The 13,346-nt window shown below is 38.3% G+C and overlaps 1 protein-coding gene across 1 annotated transcript; it reads right to left on the minus strand.

The window, feature by feature from the left end:
* Nucleotides 1–2,150: 2,150 nt before the first annotated feature.
* LOC138314672 (protein yellow-like) lies at nt 2,151–4,207 on the minus strand. The gene has a single exon (XM_069255129.1). The coding sequence runs from the start codon at nt 4,083–4,085 to the stop codon at nt 2,706–2,708; it is 1,380 nt and encodes a 459-aa protein (XP_069111230.1). The 5' UTR covers nt 4,086–4,207; the 3' UTR covers nt 2,151–2,705.
* Nucleotides 4,208–13,346: the final 9,139 nt, after the last annotated feature.

Raw genomic sequence — 13,346 nt, forward strand, 5'->3', positions numbered from 1 at the left:
GTATTGACATTGGATCAGTCAGATAATGCGACAGGCGGAGACTGAAATCAGCCGATGTGTGTTGGAATTCTGAGCGATCGCGCTAAAGGTCTGGTTTAATTTATTAGGTGTAGCGTTTTATTAACAGCCAGCTTCATGTAAGAACAACCTTCCAATATTTGAATGTCTGTATGTTACAGGCGATTGGTATATTCCTGGTGTGTCTCCTTGTAAAAGTGGGACCCATTTTTATAGTTCTATCTCACTGACACAAGCCATCGAATCCTTTTTGGCCTCATTCTCTTTATGTAAAGAGCCTCTCTGGAGCTGAAACTACCATTTTTGAACTATGGTGCATCTCGACCAGCAGAGAAAACCCAGAGACTATCTCAAAGGGGAGAGCTCACTGTTTCGTAAAATAAGAATGATAGCTAGAGTGAAACACTTTAAAATCTAATCACATGAAATATAATTGGGTTTATTTATATGGCTGCATTAACCAAATTTTGCTAATATATTATTACTAATATTATTTTTCCTGCCATATCTTTCCGAAATATTACATGTGTTACAACACTTCAACAGAAGATAATAAATACATAAATTATCTTAAATCAGTGTTCATTTCGTATAACATTTTATGAAAAGAGAATCAGAAGTTAGGTTTTTATTTTATTTTTGCGAACCTTTGCGAGAACAAAAATATGGATTTGATCACATAACTATAACAACATGGTTTTTTTTATTAATAAACATCCTATTAACAACCTCCGTCATGTGAGGATGGCATCCCATGTATGCAATGTCCTGCGTGTATGAAGTGTATGGTGTTTGTTTTGGGAGACTGCGGTATATTGCTGTTGTGTTTTCTTGTATAGTGGAACTCTTCCCTTTTTAGTTCTATATCACTGAAGCATGCCTCCGAAGACACCAAACAACACACTCCGCCCGGTCACATTAAACTGACAACGGTTGAACCAGTCGTCCCAATGTTTAGCGCTTAGCAGGAGCAAAAACTATCAATTTTAAAGACTTTGGTGTGTCTCGGCCATGGGACAGGGCCCAGAGCCTACCTCACAAGGGCGAGCGCTCACAAGTTCATGCAATAGGGCAGCAGGTATAATTCTAACCCCTTATGATACAATTCATGTTTTCGATGTGTTATATAAATATACGATTTTCATGTGTTTGTACGGAAAAGGCATGTCTCATATGGTAGTCGCGATCGATTGTGATTGGGACCAGCATATTGTAAACTCCGTCGTACCGCCAAAATCTACACTTGACAAAAGGTGGTGATATAACGGGGATAGTTACCTGACTCTCTATATAAATGTAGATATTGTCGACTGTTTTCACACGAAGTTGCTTGAAAATCAATATATATATTTATTACCTGATTAGTTAAATTATCTCATAGTTAAATGTTGACGTCATAAACACGACCGTGCCGGATCGACCCAAATACTGGTATTCTTTCGGCAAAAGTCTTTCTCACAAGAAGCTCAGTGATAAGTTCAAGATTGCAGTTCAAGTACTGTTGACTAAAAGGCATGAAACAACGGTATAATACAAATCCTTAGAAACTATTGACCGGCCAATAGTTTGCGCGCGCTCAATTGTTGACGTCACAAACACCGGCGCGCCGTACCCAAATTTTCGTTCGACGAGCGTCATTCTCAACAGAAGATGCGACAACTTTATAATTGCGTTAGAGACTTGATGAAATCTCGGGCCGATGATATTTTTTTGTTACGGAAAGTAGAAGTGCTGTAAATACGGAAAACATCATTCATGGAAAATAAATGTACAACTTCGCACGGCGTTGTACGATACAAATCTAGCGAATTTACAAGTCCATTGTTTGCTTTATTGAACACCGATTCGATGTTTCTGGACTATTCAGGTAACACAACAGTTGTTTCATGCTTTATCAGTCAACTGTCAAAATTCTTTCCCCTCGGCCTCGGAAAACAGTTCATAGGGTTGGTTCCAACACCTCGGAAAAAGAGTTCTGACTTTTGACTGATAAAGCATTAAACAACTGTATACTACTAGTAACAGTTGTAAGATGGAAATAGAGAAATAGGCAGACCCATGGAAAACAGCAGACGACAAAAGGAAATTATACACACAAAAACAATGTGCAAAGGAATGAACAGAAGCGGCAATTTATGTTTCTTTCTTTAATTCATTCACTAAAAACTACATATCCTACCGACAATACATACATGGATCAGTATAGGATAAAGGATTTCTTGACATAAACGAGAAGCTGATTTATGGGAAAAGTATATATTTATAAGACTCAAGCATACAACACAGTATTTAGGTAAAGCTGTGTACTTTAAGGGACTAGACCATAGTTTGTAAATACCACATTATAATGATGAAAAGATTCATACAAACAAATATACGAGAAACCATGAAGCAGAAATAGAGAAATTTACGACGCCTAGGTTGACATTAAAAAGCCTTTCATAAACAAATAACAGTTATGCAAAATACATCGTAGATCGACCCATACACTCAATGTTTACGTAAAGACTGCAATGGTTCTTGATAACGATTTACTGTATTACATTTTGGCCTTTATAGTATTTCAAAAGAATATGATATCATTATTAAAGATAGCATACACGACAATTATTATAAATCAAAGGAGGTTTAGTATTTGCTATGAAAAGAAAAGACGAGATAATGATTCAAGGTAAACAAGTTAATCATTAATGGAATTTTCTTGCAAACACATATCTAAAAATTGAGGTGTAAAATCGACTGAGAGAGTCAGGGAATGCATTAATATTAATTTCAGGTAGCTTTACGTTCCTTCGTCGATCTAAATAGCCTAACTCTCCTACATAAATCTTCCATATAAGGACATTGGGCCCATCACTTCCGGTAAAGTCCATGGATTTCAGAACGTACTTGTGGAGTTTATTCACAGTGAACCAAAGATAGCCTTCTGTGTCAAACGTTAAAATGTCAACAAAGTTCATACAGGTGTCGCTCCTTAGAATTGGCGATACAGACTTCATCATTACGTTTGTAACGGACTTCCGTTGACTTTTTCTATCACGGTTAATGTCCCACCTGAATATAGAATTCAACTCAAGAGCAGGAAAATACAAATGGTTACTACGGCTGTACGCCATCCCTGCTGCCTGAGACGGTTTATTCCCGACTTTACGGACATATCTTGCAAATCTTCCACGCGGCTGTCGCACAACTCGGGAGGGAACCTGGTACAAACTGTACCCAGAAACAGGTCCGTAATAAACATACATCATGTCTGCTGATAATGCTAGGCCGTTGATACCGGCTGATACAGACAGGGTTTCTCCCAATATGGTGATGTTTCCATTGCCGGGCTCTGGTAACATTGACGGGTGCGAGAAGTAGTGAGATCTGTTCCGTAGTAAATCATATACAACCATCCGATATGCGAATGCATCCGAAATAACGGCATATCTCGCTCGTGATCTCCTGTACATTACCACAATATCATTGAGGAATGTGACGTTACGGTTTGCTACGTAGTTAGGGAATACGTGGCGGGTCACTTCTTTCATCTTTTTCATATCGTAAATAACAATTTTGGCCGGACAGAGACTTTGCGTCGGTGTACCATCAGCAGCGAAGAAGTTGATTCTGCCAGTATCAATGATCCACATCCAGCCAGTGTTTGGGTCTATCTCCATACTGTGTACATATTGAAGAGCATGACAGTTCCCGATCTTCTGCATCTCCCAGCTTGGGAATGGTTGTAGCACTGACTTTCCTTTTATCTTCACAACTTTGTTGAGCGTTGAAGGGACACCCCGCCGCCATCTTGGAACGGTTACATAAGCATCACCTTCAAATATTTTTAATCCACTTATAATGTTATTTTCTGGGATATATTCCTCATTTCCAATCGCTACCTGACGTTCTGTCCAGTTAGTCCATACGTAATCAATGGTTGTAAACGAATTCACAATTCGTTTGTTATTGCAGTTTGAATGAGGAAGATCTCTTGGCGTGGCTAATGTCCTCTCTAGTAGTACCAAGACTATTGTCAGTAACAGCTGTTTGAAGTACTCCATCCCGTGATGATTTTTAAACATGTAAACATCACTAGCGTTCTGTGCTTTATATAGATCCCTCGTTTTAAACAATCCCAAAAACAAAGGAAATTATGCCCCGAAGCACTGTCTGTGATACCCTTTCTTACGTTATGTAAACACGTGTTTGGAAATTTTCATTTGATTTCCTGCGTCATTCCTCTGGTAATACCAGTACGAACTACGTATGTGGAGACCAACAAGTCGAGGGATTGACGTTTTACGTACGTGCTGATATTAAAGGATAAAGTTGCGACCAATGCATGATTCATGATCTTTAATTGACACTTGTTCTATCATGGTGTACATTTCGTAATTACCGCACTGTATGCAAACGATATATATAGGAGTTTCACGAAAAAATACAACTACTATCCATATCTGAAGTGTGTTATTCATGGAAACAAAGGCCAGATTTCAACTAAAGAATCCAAAATAATATGATGACGAAAATTACTATACATACAAAATGTCATTTATGTGCTCAAAAAACAGTTAACACATCATGTTAAATACGAGGCAAATATAAACGCATTATACAAATGTAAGCCTAAACATTATGACTAAACGAGACAAGTTTAATGTGTCTTCAGTTATGTTGACATGGAATTTGCATTCAACGTAATGATAGGAATCCCCATAAAACAATGAAAGTGCATGTAACACGTAAATATATCAACTTAAAATACAGAGTATATTATGCAATATGCAAATGCTTTATTCGCATTTCAAAAGAATGTAGAGATTTTTATCTGTCGAATTGTGTATGTCTATTCGTTTACAACAAAGCATATTGTTTCAGTCATTTATTCGTTTAAATTGGTGTCTCGTACACATATGGTCGATAAATTATGGTCAGAACATTAAATAAAATTTAATTGAGAACAGAGATTAAATGTAACAAGATATAACATTTGATAGTGTTTAATATTAAATACACCACTTCATATATATGCAATTTGATTACATATTTGGTAAAACAATACAATTGTGTTTAGTATCCATTGACAATAAAAGTATTAATGTTCATCAAATCATATCAAGACGTTTATTTGATTGATTAAACGTCTCATTAAAAGCCAGTCGTGATGACCTTCCTTGGTGTGTAGCGTGTGTGAACTGTGGTATGTGTTTTGGTCTATTCGCGTTATGTATTCTGGTATAAGTGGAACTCTTGCCCTTTTCATGGTGCTATATCACAGAAGCATGCCACCGAAGACACGAAGCACCACACTTTAGACTTGTTTCCATATATACGAGCGAGTACAGGTAGTAGCGTATCTTTTCCAAGGTCACGACAGGAAAGTGTCTGAACGCATAAAGGGAGGTAACTTGCAGTCAGTATTTCTATTAAAGTTCATAATATATCTTAACGTCCATGAGATTTTGTGATACATAAATAGACAAGAGGCCCATAGGCCTTAACGGTCACCTGAGTTCACATATAGAATGAAGCAAATACATATAAACACTATATACTGGCCCTTGACGTAGGTCAGTGAATTTATAAATTTGACTTTGAAGCATATTTGCTTCCATCGATCCTTGAACTCAAAAGTTTTCTGAAATTTTAGTCATTTTGACCCTGTTTTGTCCCGCCCCCTCTGGTCCCCCAGGCGGTCAGCGAGGACCGATATGTATATTAAACTGCTATATCTCAGGCTTATAACTATAACAAAGTTTGACTAATTTATATAAGATATGAAAATTAAGCAAAAAGTGCTCATTAATGTGCTTTCCCTATATAAGCTATAGTAAAACTGACCCCTCCCAAGGGGAAAAAAAGATACCCCATGGTCATATAATTCACAATTTTTGTAACGGACCTTAAGACCTTTCCATCTATGAAAATTATTTGATTCTACTATTTCCAGAATTTCAGAAGAAAATTTTGTTGAATTTTTAGCCTATTTGACCCTGCCCCTAAGGCCCCTTGGAGTCAGTCATGAACAATTTGCTAAAAGGATTCAATGGCCATCTCATACCGATAATTCTGACAACATTTTCCTATTTCCCTATGTAAATGATAGTAGACCTAACGCCCTCCCGAGGGGGAAACTTGAGACTCCAGGGTCATAATTCACAATAATTGAAAAGGACCTAAATATCTTTCTATCCTTGAAGAGTATTTAAGGTAGACCGTCCCATCTGGCTTCCTCTCAAGGATTTCGTTCATTTTGATATATTTTGATTTTAGGTATACCATGATCAGAAAAACCGCATAAAAGTCATTTGTCACCAGGTTATTGCATCAAAAGTCATGTTTTCTTTTTTTTCTGAAAAAAATGATCTCAAGGAAAATCGTTTTTTTTTTAATTTCCATGAAGATTGACTTATTTTTTTTAATTTCCATGAAGATTGACTTATTTGTAATAAGAAAAGCCAATAAAAAGTATACCTCATCGCATTATTTTTCAAAATATGACCGATTCCCTTCCTAATACCCCTTACATTTTTGCCTGAAAATGTTAAAAAATAGGCGAATCCGTAGCACTTTTCAACGTTTTATGTAATTCATTTACCCTTGTTATTTTTCTATATTTATCATTGTTTGTTTGTTTGATTGATTTATTAACGTCCTATTAACAGCTATGGTCATGTAAGGACGGCCTCCCATGTATGCGGTGTGTTGCGTGTATGTTGTGCGAGGTGAGTGTACTGGGAGACTGCGGTATGTTCGTGTTGTGTCTTCTTGTATAGTGGAACTGTTGCCCTTTTTATAGTGCTATATCACTGAAGCATGCCGCCGAAGACACCAAGCAACACACCCCACCCGGTCAGACGGTAACAGTTCTGATACGGGATTGTACAATTTATATTAGACATTGACAAATTTATTGAAGAAAAACAAAACAAATTTATTGAAGAAAAACAAAACAAAACATGGTGCGAAAGACCGAAAATGACATGAAAACGCTAGTAGAGTTCTTTAAAATTCAATTGAAAGAATGTCGGAAAATTTAATCAATTCCCCCAAACCATCTATGTAAATTGTTGTGTATATTTTTCATGAATTTGAAGAAAAAGGATCGCGATGATTACGAGCGAAGCACTATCCGCGGCATTGTTGCAAGTGTCGAAAGATATCTTCGTCGACACGATTATGGCATAAGTATAACCACAGACACGGAATTTTCAAAACTCCAGAAAGTAATAAAAACAAAACAAAAGAAGCTGAAACGTATCGGAAAAGGCAATTTGTAAAGACGAGCAAATCCAATAAATGATGACGACATAGATCGTCTGTTTGCTTGTGACCAGTTGGGAAATAAATAACCAGACGCGTTGCTGAGAACAATTTGGTTTCTCAATACAATTCATTTCGGTATGCGCGGAGTTACCGAACACCATAACATGAAGTGGGGAGATGTAAGGTTATGTTTTGATACTAGTAATCGCGAGTATCTTGAGTATTGTCCCCCTATGACAGGGGCGACACCCACAAATCCCCAACGATGTCCTGTATCATATTACAAACTATGCAGTGACCACCGCCCGGCACCATACAGTGATCCAGAAACTCTATTTTATATAGTCACAAATACAAACACCACGAAGTCTGATAAATCGTTCAAATGCCAGCCTGTTGGAGTCAACAAACTGTCCAAGTTTATGCCTTCTATGGCAGAGAAAGCAGGTAATTTCTAATCTAGTTGTCTCCCTTCGACCGAGTTGTAAAATAAACAACTTATCGTGTTGCTTTTTGTCTGGATGTTTACTGTACTGTAATGTTAATACACATTTAACACTATGAACTAAATGTCGTATAAAAGGTTTGAAAACCAAAGGGGAAAGTGGGAAACGCCTGACAAACCAATCGGCTAGGAAATACCTGGTTCAGAAACTTTACGACAGCGGTGTTCCGCCCACACAGATCATTCAGGTATTGAACTTGAAATACATGTAGAATGACTGCTAAATATTAAAAACGTTTTGCTGACCTTTATTCAGAACATATATCCCAACAAATATTAATAAAACACGCCAATTTTAAGAATTTTGGTGTAGATATCTATAACATTCTTCCAACAACATAATCCTTTTCGTGATTTTTTACTATGCGATGAAAGCATTTCACAAATTCGTAATTACGTTATTTTTTACAGATATCTGGTCACAAAAACGTGCAGAGTATTAACGCATACTCCTTAATGAATCCCCAACAACAGCGAGGCATTTCGAATGTATTGGCATCAGGAAAATCAAACACCGGTGCCTTGTTCCAACCGGCCAGTTCAAACAGTTTTAGTAACGCCATAGCAGTTTTCAACATTCCACCGTTACAGAGTCCACAGGCCTGTCAGCAAAATCCTCGATGGCCCTGCAGGTAGGGCGTTAGAATTGTACCTGCTGTCCCTATTGCATGATCGTAAAAGGCAACAAGATTTAGGATCTTATCTTTTCTCTTCTTCCTAACCGACTTTATGTTTCCTAATGCCTCCCTTGGCACCGTCTCACTTTTGGCCTTGAGTTGTGCGTTCGCGCTTCTGAGGAAGGCTTTGGGTTCTGTCCCCTGGCCGAGACACACCAACAAAGTCTATAATAGTGGTAGTTTATGCTCCTTAGCGTTCAGAATACGGGGAGTGTCTTTCAAAATTTGAAAATAAACTAACTCGAGTTAGATAAACATGTTAAACAACAGTCATTTGTTGGGGAACCTCTATGTATTGATATCAATGTAATACAGCCTCAGACGACGTAAGTTTATTGCATGAGAACGTCAGAAGGTAGGAGGGAAATACATGATTGATGGTGATATAGCCAATGGCCCAAACAGAAATCACAGAAACCAGTTTCCCGACATAGAACAAAACCTTATGTGACAAGGAGACTGGTCAAAAGAAACATTACCACCACGTTTGAATTGTGAATGTATTTATTTCCCATGCTATTCCAAAACTAGAATTTTGTCAGTATCCTACAGATCCCATGTTACCTATGAAAAACGTGTGTTGAATACTAAAGCATGTGCCTTATTTTCATAAAGTGTAGTACAAATCTTCTACCAGCGACCAAAACTAGGCCATCGTCTGAAGCTATATATAGAAAAAATGCATCACGAAAATCCAATTTCTATTTGGGAACTTGTAAAATATCTAGTTTTGATTACAATAATATAAACAGGTTGGTGACACGGCCATCGATTGTTTATCTGGCGAACTGCAAATATCGGAAAATAGTCTGCAGATGCGCACGAATCAAGCAGAGATGGGTCCAACACGCACCTATCTTAATAAAGCCGCTTGGCTCAGCTATAAGCGGCTTTAAAACAGTTATATGCGGCAATCGATAGTGGGTTTCATAATGTATAAAGTGAGGTGGCGTCAAGGCGTCCTAATAAAAAACGCCCTGCTGGGCGTTAGAATTTGTACCTGCTGCCCCTATTGCATGATCGGAAAAGGCGACTTAATTTATGATCTTATTTTTTCTCTTCTTTCTAACTGACTTTATGTTTTCTAATGCTTCCCTTGGCACTGCCTTACTTTTGGCATTGAGTTGAACGTTCGCCCCTGTGGATAGGGGTGTGATACTTGATTTCTTCGGCGGCATGTTTCAGTGATATAGCACTAAAAACGGTAAGAGTTAACCCTATACTTTGATTAATTAAAGCATTATTAAAAGCCAGTTTCATGTAAAGACGGATTCCCATGTATACGTTTTGTGGCGTGTGTGTGTGTGTAGCTCGAGGTGAGTGTTTTGGGAGACTGCCGCCATGTTCGTGCCCTTTTTATGCTGCCGAAGACACCAAGCAACACACCCCACCAGGTCACATTATACTGACAACGGGCGAACCAGTCGCCCCTCTCTGTTAATGGTGAACGTTAAGCAAGAGCGGGTACTAACTACTTACTTCAAATATTTAGCCTACATCATGAGAATGCTTTTCTGGCCCTGAAGGTAGAGCGTTAGAATTGTATCTGCTGCCCCTATTGCATGATCGTTAAAGGCGACTAAATTTAGGATATTATATGTTCTCTTCTTCTTAACTCACTTTATGTTTCCTAATGCCTCACTTGGCACCGCCTCACTTTTGGCCTCGAGTTGAGCGTTCGCCCCTTCGAGGAAGGTTCTGGGCCGAGACATCCAAGCTATAAAAATGGTAGTTTCTGCTCCTGCTTAACGCCCAGCATTCAGGGAGTGGGACGACTGGTTCGCCCGTTGTCAGTATAAAGTGACCGGGTGGGGTGTGTTGCTTGGTGTCTTCGGCGGCATGCTTCAGTGATATAGCACTATAAAAAGGGCAACAGTTCCACTATACAAGAAGACACAACACGAATGTACCGCAGTCTTCCAAAACTCGCACTTCGCTCAACATACACGCAACACCGCATACATGGGAGGCATTTCATGACCATAGCTGTTAATAGGACATTAATTAATCAACAAACAAACTTGTTGTGAAAATTTATTGTCTATAATGTCACTTTTCATTACATCGCCGGAAACCCACGATTCATCGCTATACGTTTGTGACCCATGGAATGAAAAAGAACCTCCCGTTTTGGTGCTACAAATCGTAGACAATCATATCGGTTCTTTTATCTTTGATATTGGCCTTCGGTCATAGAATATAGCAACAAGTACACTTGTCCCCTTTAGTTCAACATCATGCGTTTCGTCGGGAAGGAAAAGTATGTACAGTTGCATTAGGAGCAACATCTGCCCTGCAGATAGGGCGTTGGAATTGTGCCTTATGTCCCTAGTGCATGATCGTAAATCTTTTCTTTTCCTTTCTTCCTAACTGACTTCGTTTATCCTAACGTCTCTCTTGACACCGCCTCACTTTTGGTCTTTTGTTGAGCGCTCGCACATGCGAGGAAGGTTCTGTCTCCTGGCCAAGACACACCAAAGTCTATAAAAGTGGTAGTTTCTGCTCCTTAGCGTTCAGAATACGGGGAGTAGAGCTACTGGTTCGCCTCATGCAGCATCTTTCAGTGATTTAGCACTATAAAAATGGGCAATAGTTCACTACACAATACACAACATGAACATACCGCAGTCTCCAAAAACATGACCCTGGTTGTTCATAGGTTGTTAATTAATCAAACAAACAAACAAAAATACTTTAAAAGGGACAACAGGGCCACTATACAAGAAGACATCACACGAATATACCGCACTTTCCCAAAAGACCCACTTCATACACGCTGCATACATGGGAGGCCGTCCTTACATGATCATGGCTGTTAATAGGACGTTAAAATTATCAAACAAACAAGCAAAGGTGCAACATGTTCTTTCTTTTCTAGCACCTCATCAGCTAGATGGTTGTGCACCTTGTCACCGGCAATGCGATGATGGTGTTCAAAACTTAGCTTCTAGTGAATCATAAGTATGTGTGACTTACGATTCACCTGTAAAACTTCATCCACGTACTCCATTTCTTGCTGAGCACCCTCCCGACAAGCAGACGTACATGCAACTCTTCCGTTCCCTTCATGAGGATATTATTTCCTATTTTCTTAAATAGATGCAATGGACCCGGTGTATCCATGGAAGATGAATTGCACAGGTTTTTTCCCGAATCAGTTGATGGTAGAGAAAAATGAGTTGATGGTACGGACGATTCAGTTGATTGTACGGAAGAATCAGTTGATGGTTTTAACTCTCATTAAATATATGTGAGACATATAATTACCAAAAGATATTAAAAGTAACTTCTAACAAAAAAAAGATGAAATATCATCTTATGCGATATCGTGGCGTCCATCGTCAGTCCATCAACAATCCAGGGGTCAATTTGGCTATTTATTTCCATATAAACAACTTATCTGGAACTAAGCTTAATGAGATAGCATGCATAATACAATGGTAGCCTCCTGATAGAGATGGGATCCAAAATTGAACAAATCATGGGGGCTGCCCCAACTGGGGACTGATCAGGGGCGGAGCCGAAATGGGTCAAATTTACTATTTTCATACATATGACTTCTTATCTAAAACTAAGCATTGGATAGCACTCATAATTCAATGGTAGCATCCTCATAGGGTGGGGATACAAAAATTATAAAAATGGTTGGGCCGACCTCCCTCTTGTTTGTTACATGATCATATTTGCACACTCAATATTTTCGTAAAAATGGTCTAATTTCAAAGTGAAAAGAAGCATATCACCAACTTCCGGTTCATTGAGTGTCCCACATTGTTTATAAAGTAGGGATAAGCTATAGGTTTTTTTCAAACCACAAGCAGACGCCTGTGGTAAAATATGACCGGATGGGGTGTGTTGCTTGGTGTCTTCGGCTGCATGCTTCAGTGATATAGCACTATAAAAAGCGCAACAATTCCACTGTAAAAGAAGACACATCACATACATACAGAAACACCCAACCTTAAATTACCACGGATAATAATAAGACGTAAATATCTTTACCAAACCAAACCTATTAAATGTGAAAGTCGCTAAAAGATTGTAGTTCTCATCCATTGAAAATAATCTGTGACATCTCGTGAAAAGAAATCAATTTTATGCTAATACATGTCTCATTCAATAATTAGTTCAGGTGATAATGCATCGTCTTCGAAAATTTATAGCCTTGTTTTCTAGATACCGTTCAGATCCATTATAGATGTTGAGTTAAATTCTAACATGTGGACTTATTTATTATTCGGCACGCTTCAAGAGCCAAGGACAAAACTTAGTAAAGTAATTAAGAACGACAAAAGAAATCATTAAGTTGTTGACTCATTTTAGCGTGAAGGTCGTTATTGTATTACTAAGGCCATATTAATAAACAATTAAGGCTAACATTTAATTATTACGTGGGGCTTCAATACCCACATCAATAAACCATCACCCTAATACTCCACTCCGTTGTGCCAAGCTTCTACATGTACTTGACATCCTACTCTGCATCATCAACAAACAGTATATGTTGTTGATATATCGCTGCTGCTATATTACCATAATATCTCCAGTCACCAACCAGTGTCAGGAAAATTGTGATTTCCATGTTGTCCCGAGGCACCCGTTCCCTGCAAACAAATGTAACATGACGAGGTCGTGGCCCAACCCAACGCAGCAGTCTCCCATTCATAGTGATATTAGTAAAAACTATAAACTAATATGTTTCATAACTTTTAATGTTTTATTTTTCTCGAAAAAATTACCAACATTTGGAGAATGACAATACGTACAATGCATATGTTTTAATTTTACATGTACAAAAGGAGCTAAAATGAGTTTCGCACTATTGCCAAGCATCATACAGTTTAGTCTATGAACCAAGATATTGTCTAAAATGCATTACACATTTAACATTT

The sequence above is a fragment of the Argopecten irradians genome, chromosome 2 (genome assembly GCF_041381155.1).
Source record: "Argopecten irradians isolate NY chromosome 2, Ai_NY, whole genome shotgun sequence".
NCBI classification, from domain to species: domain Eukaryota; kingdom Metazoa; phylum Mollusca; class Bivalvia; order Pectinida; family Pectinidae; genus Argopecten; species Argopecten irradians.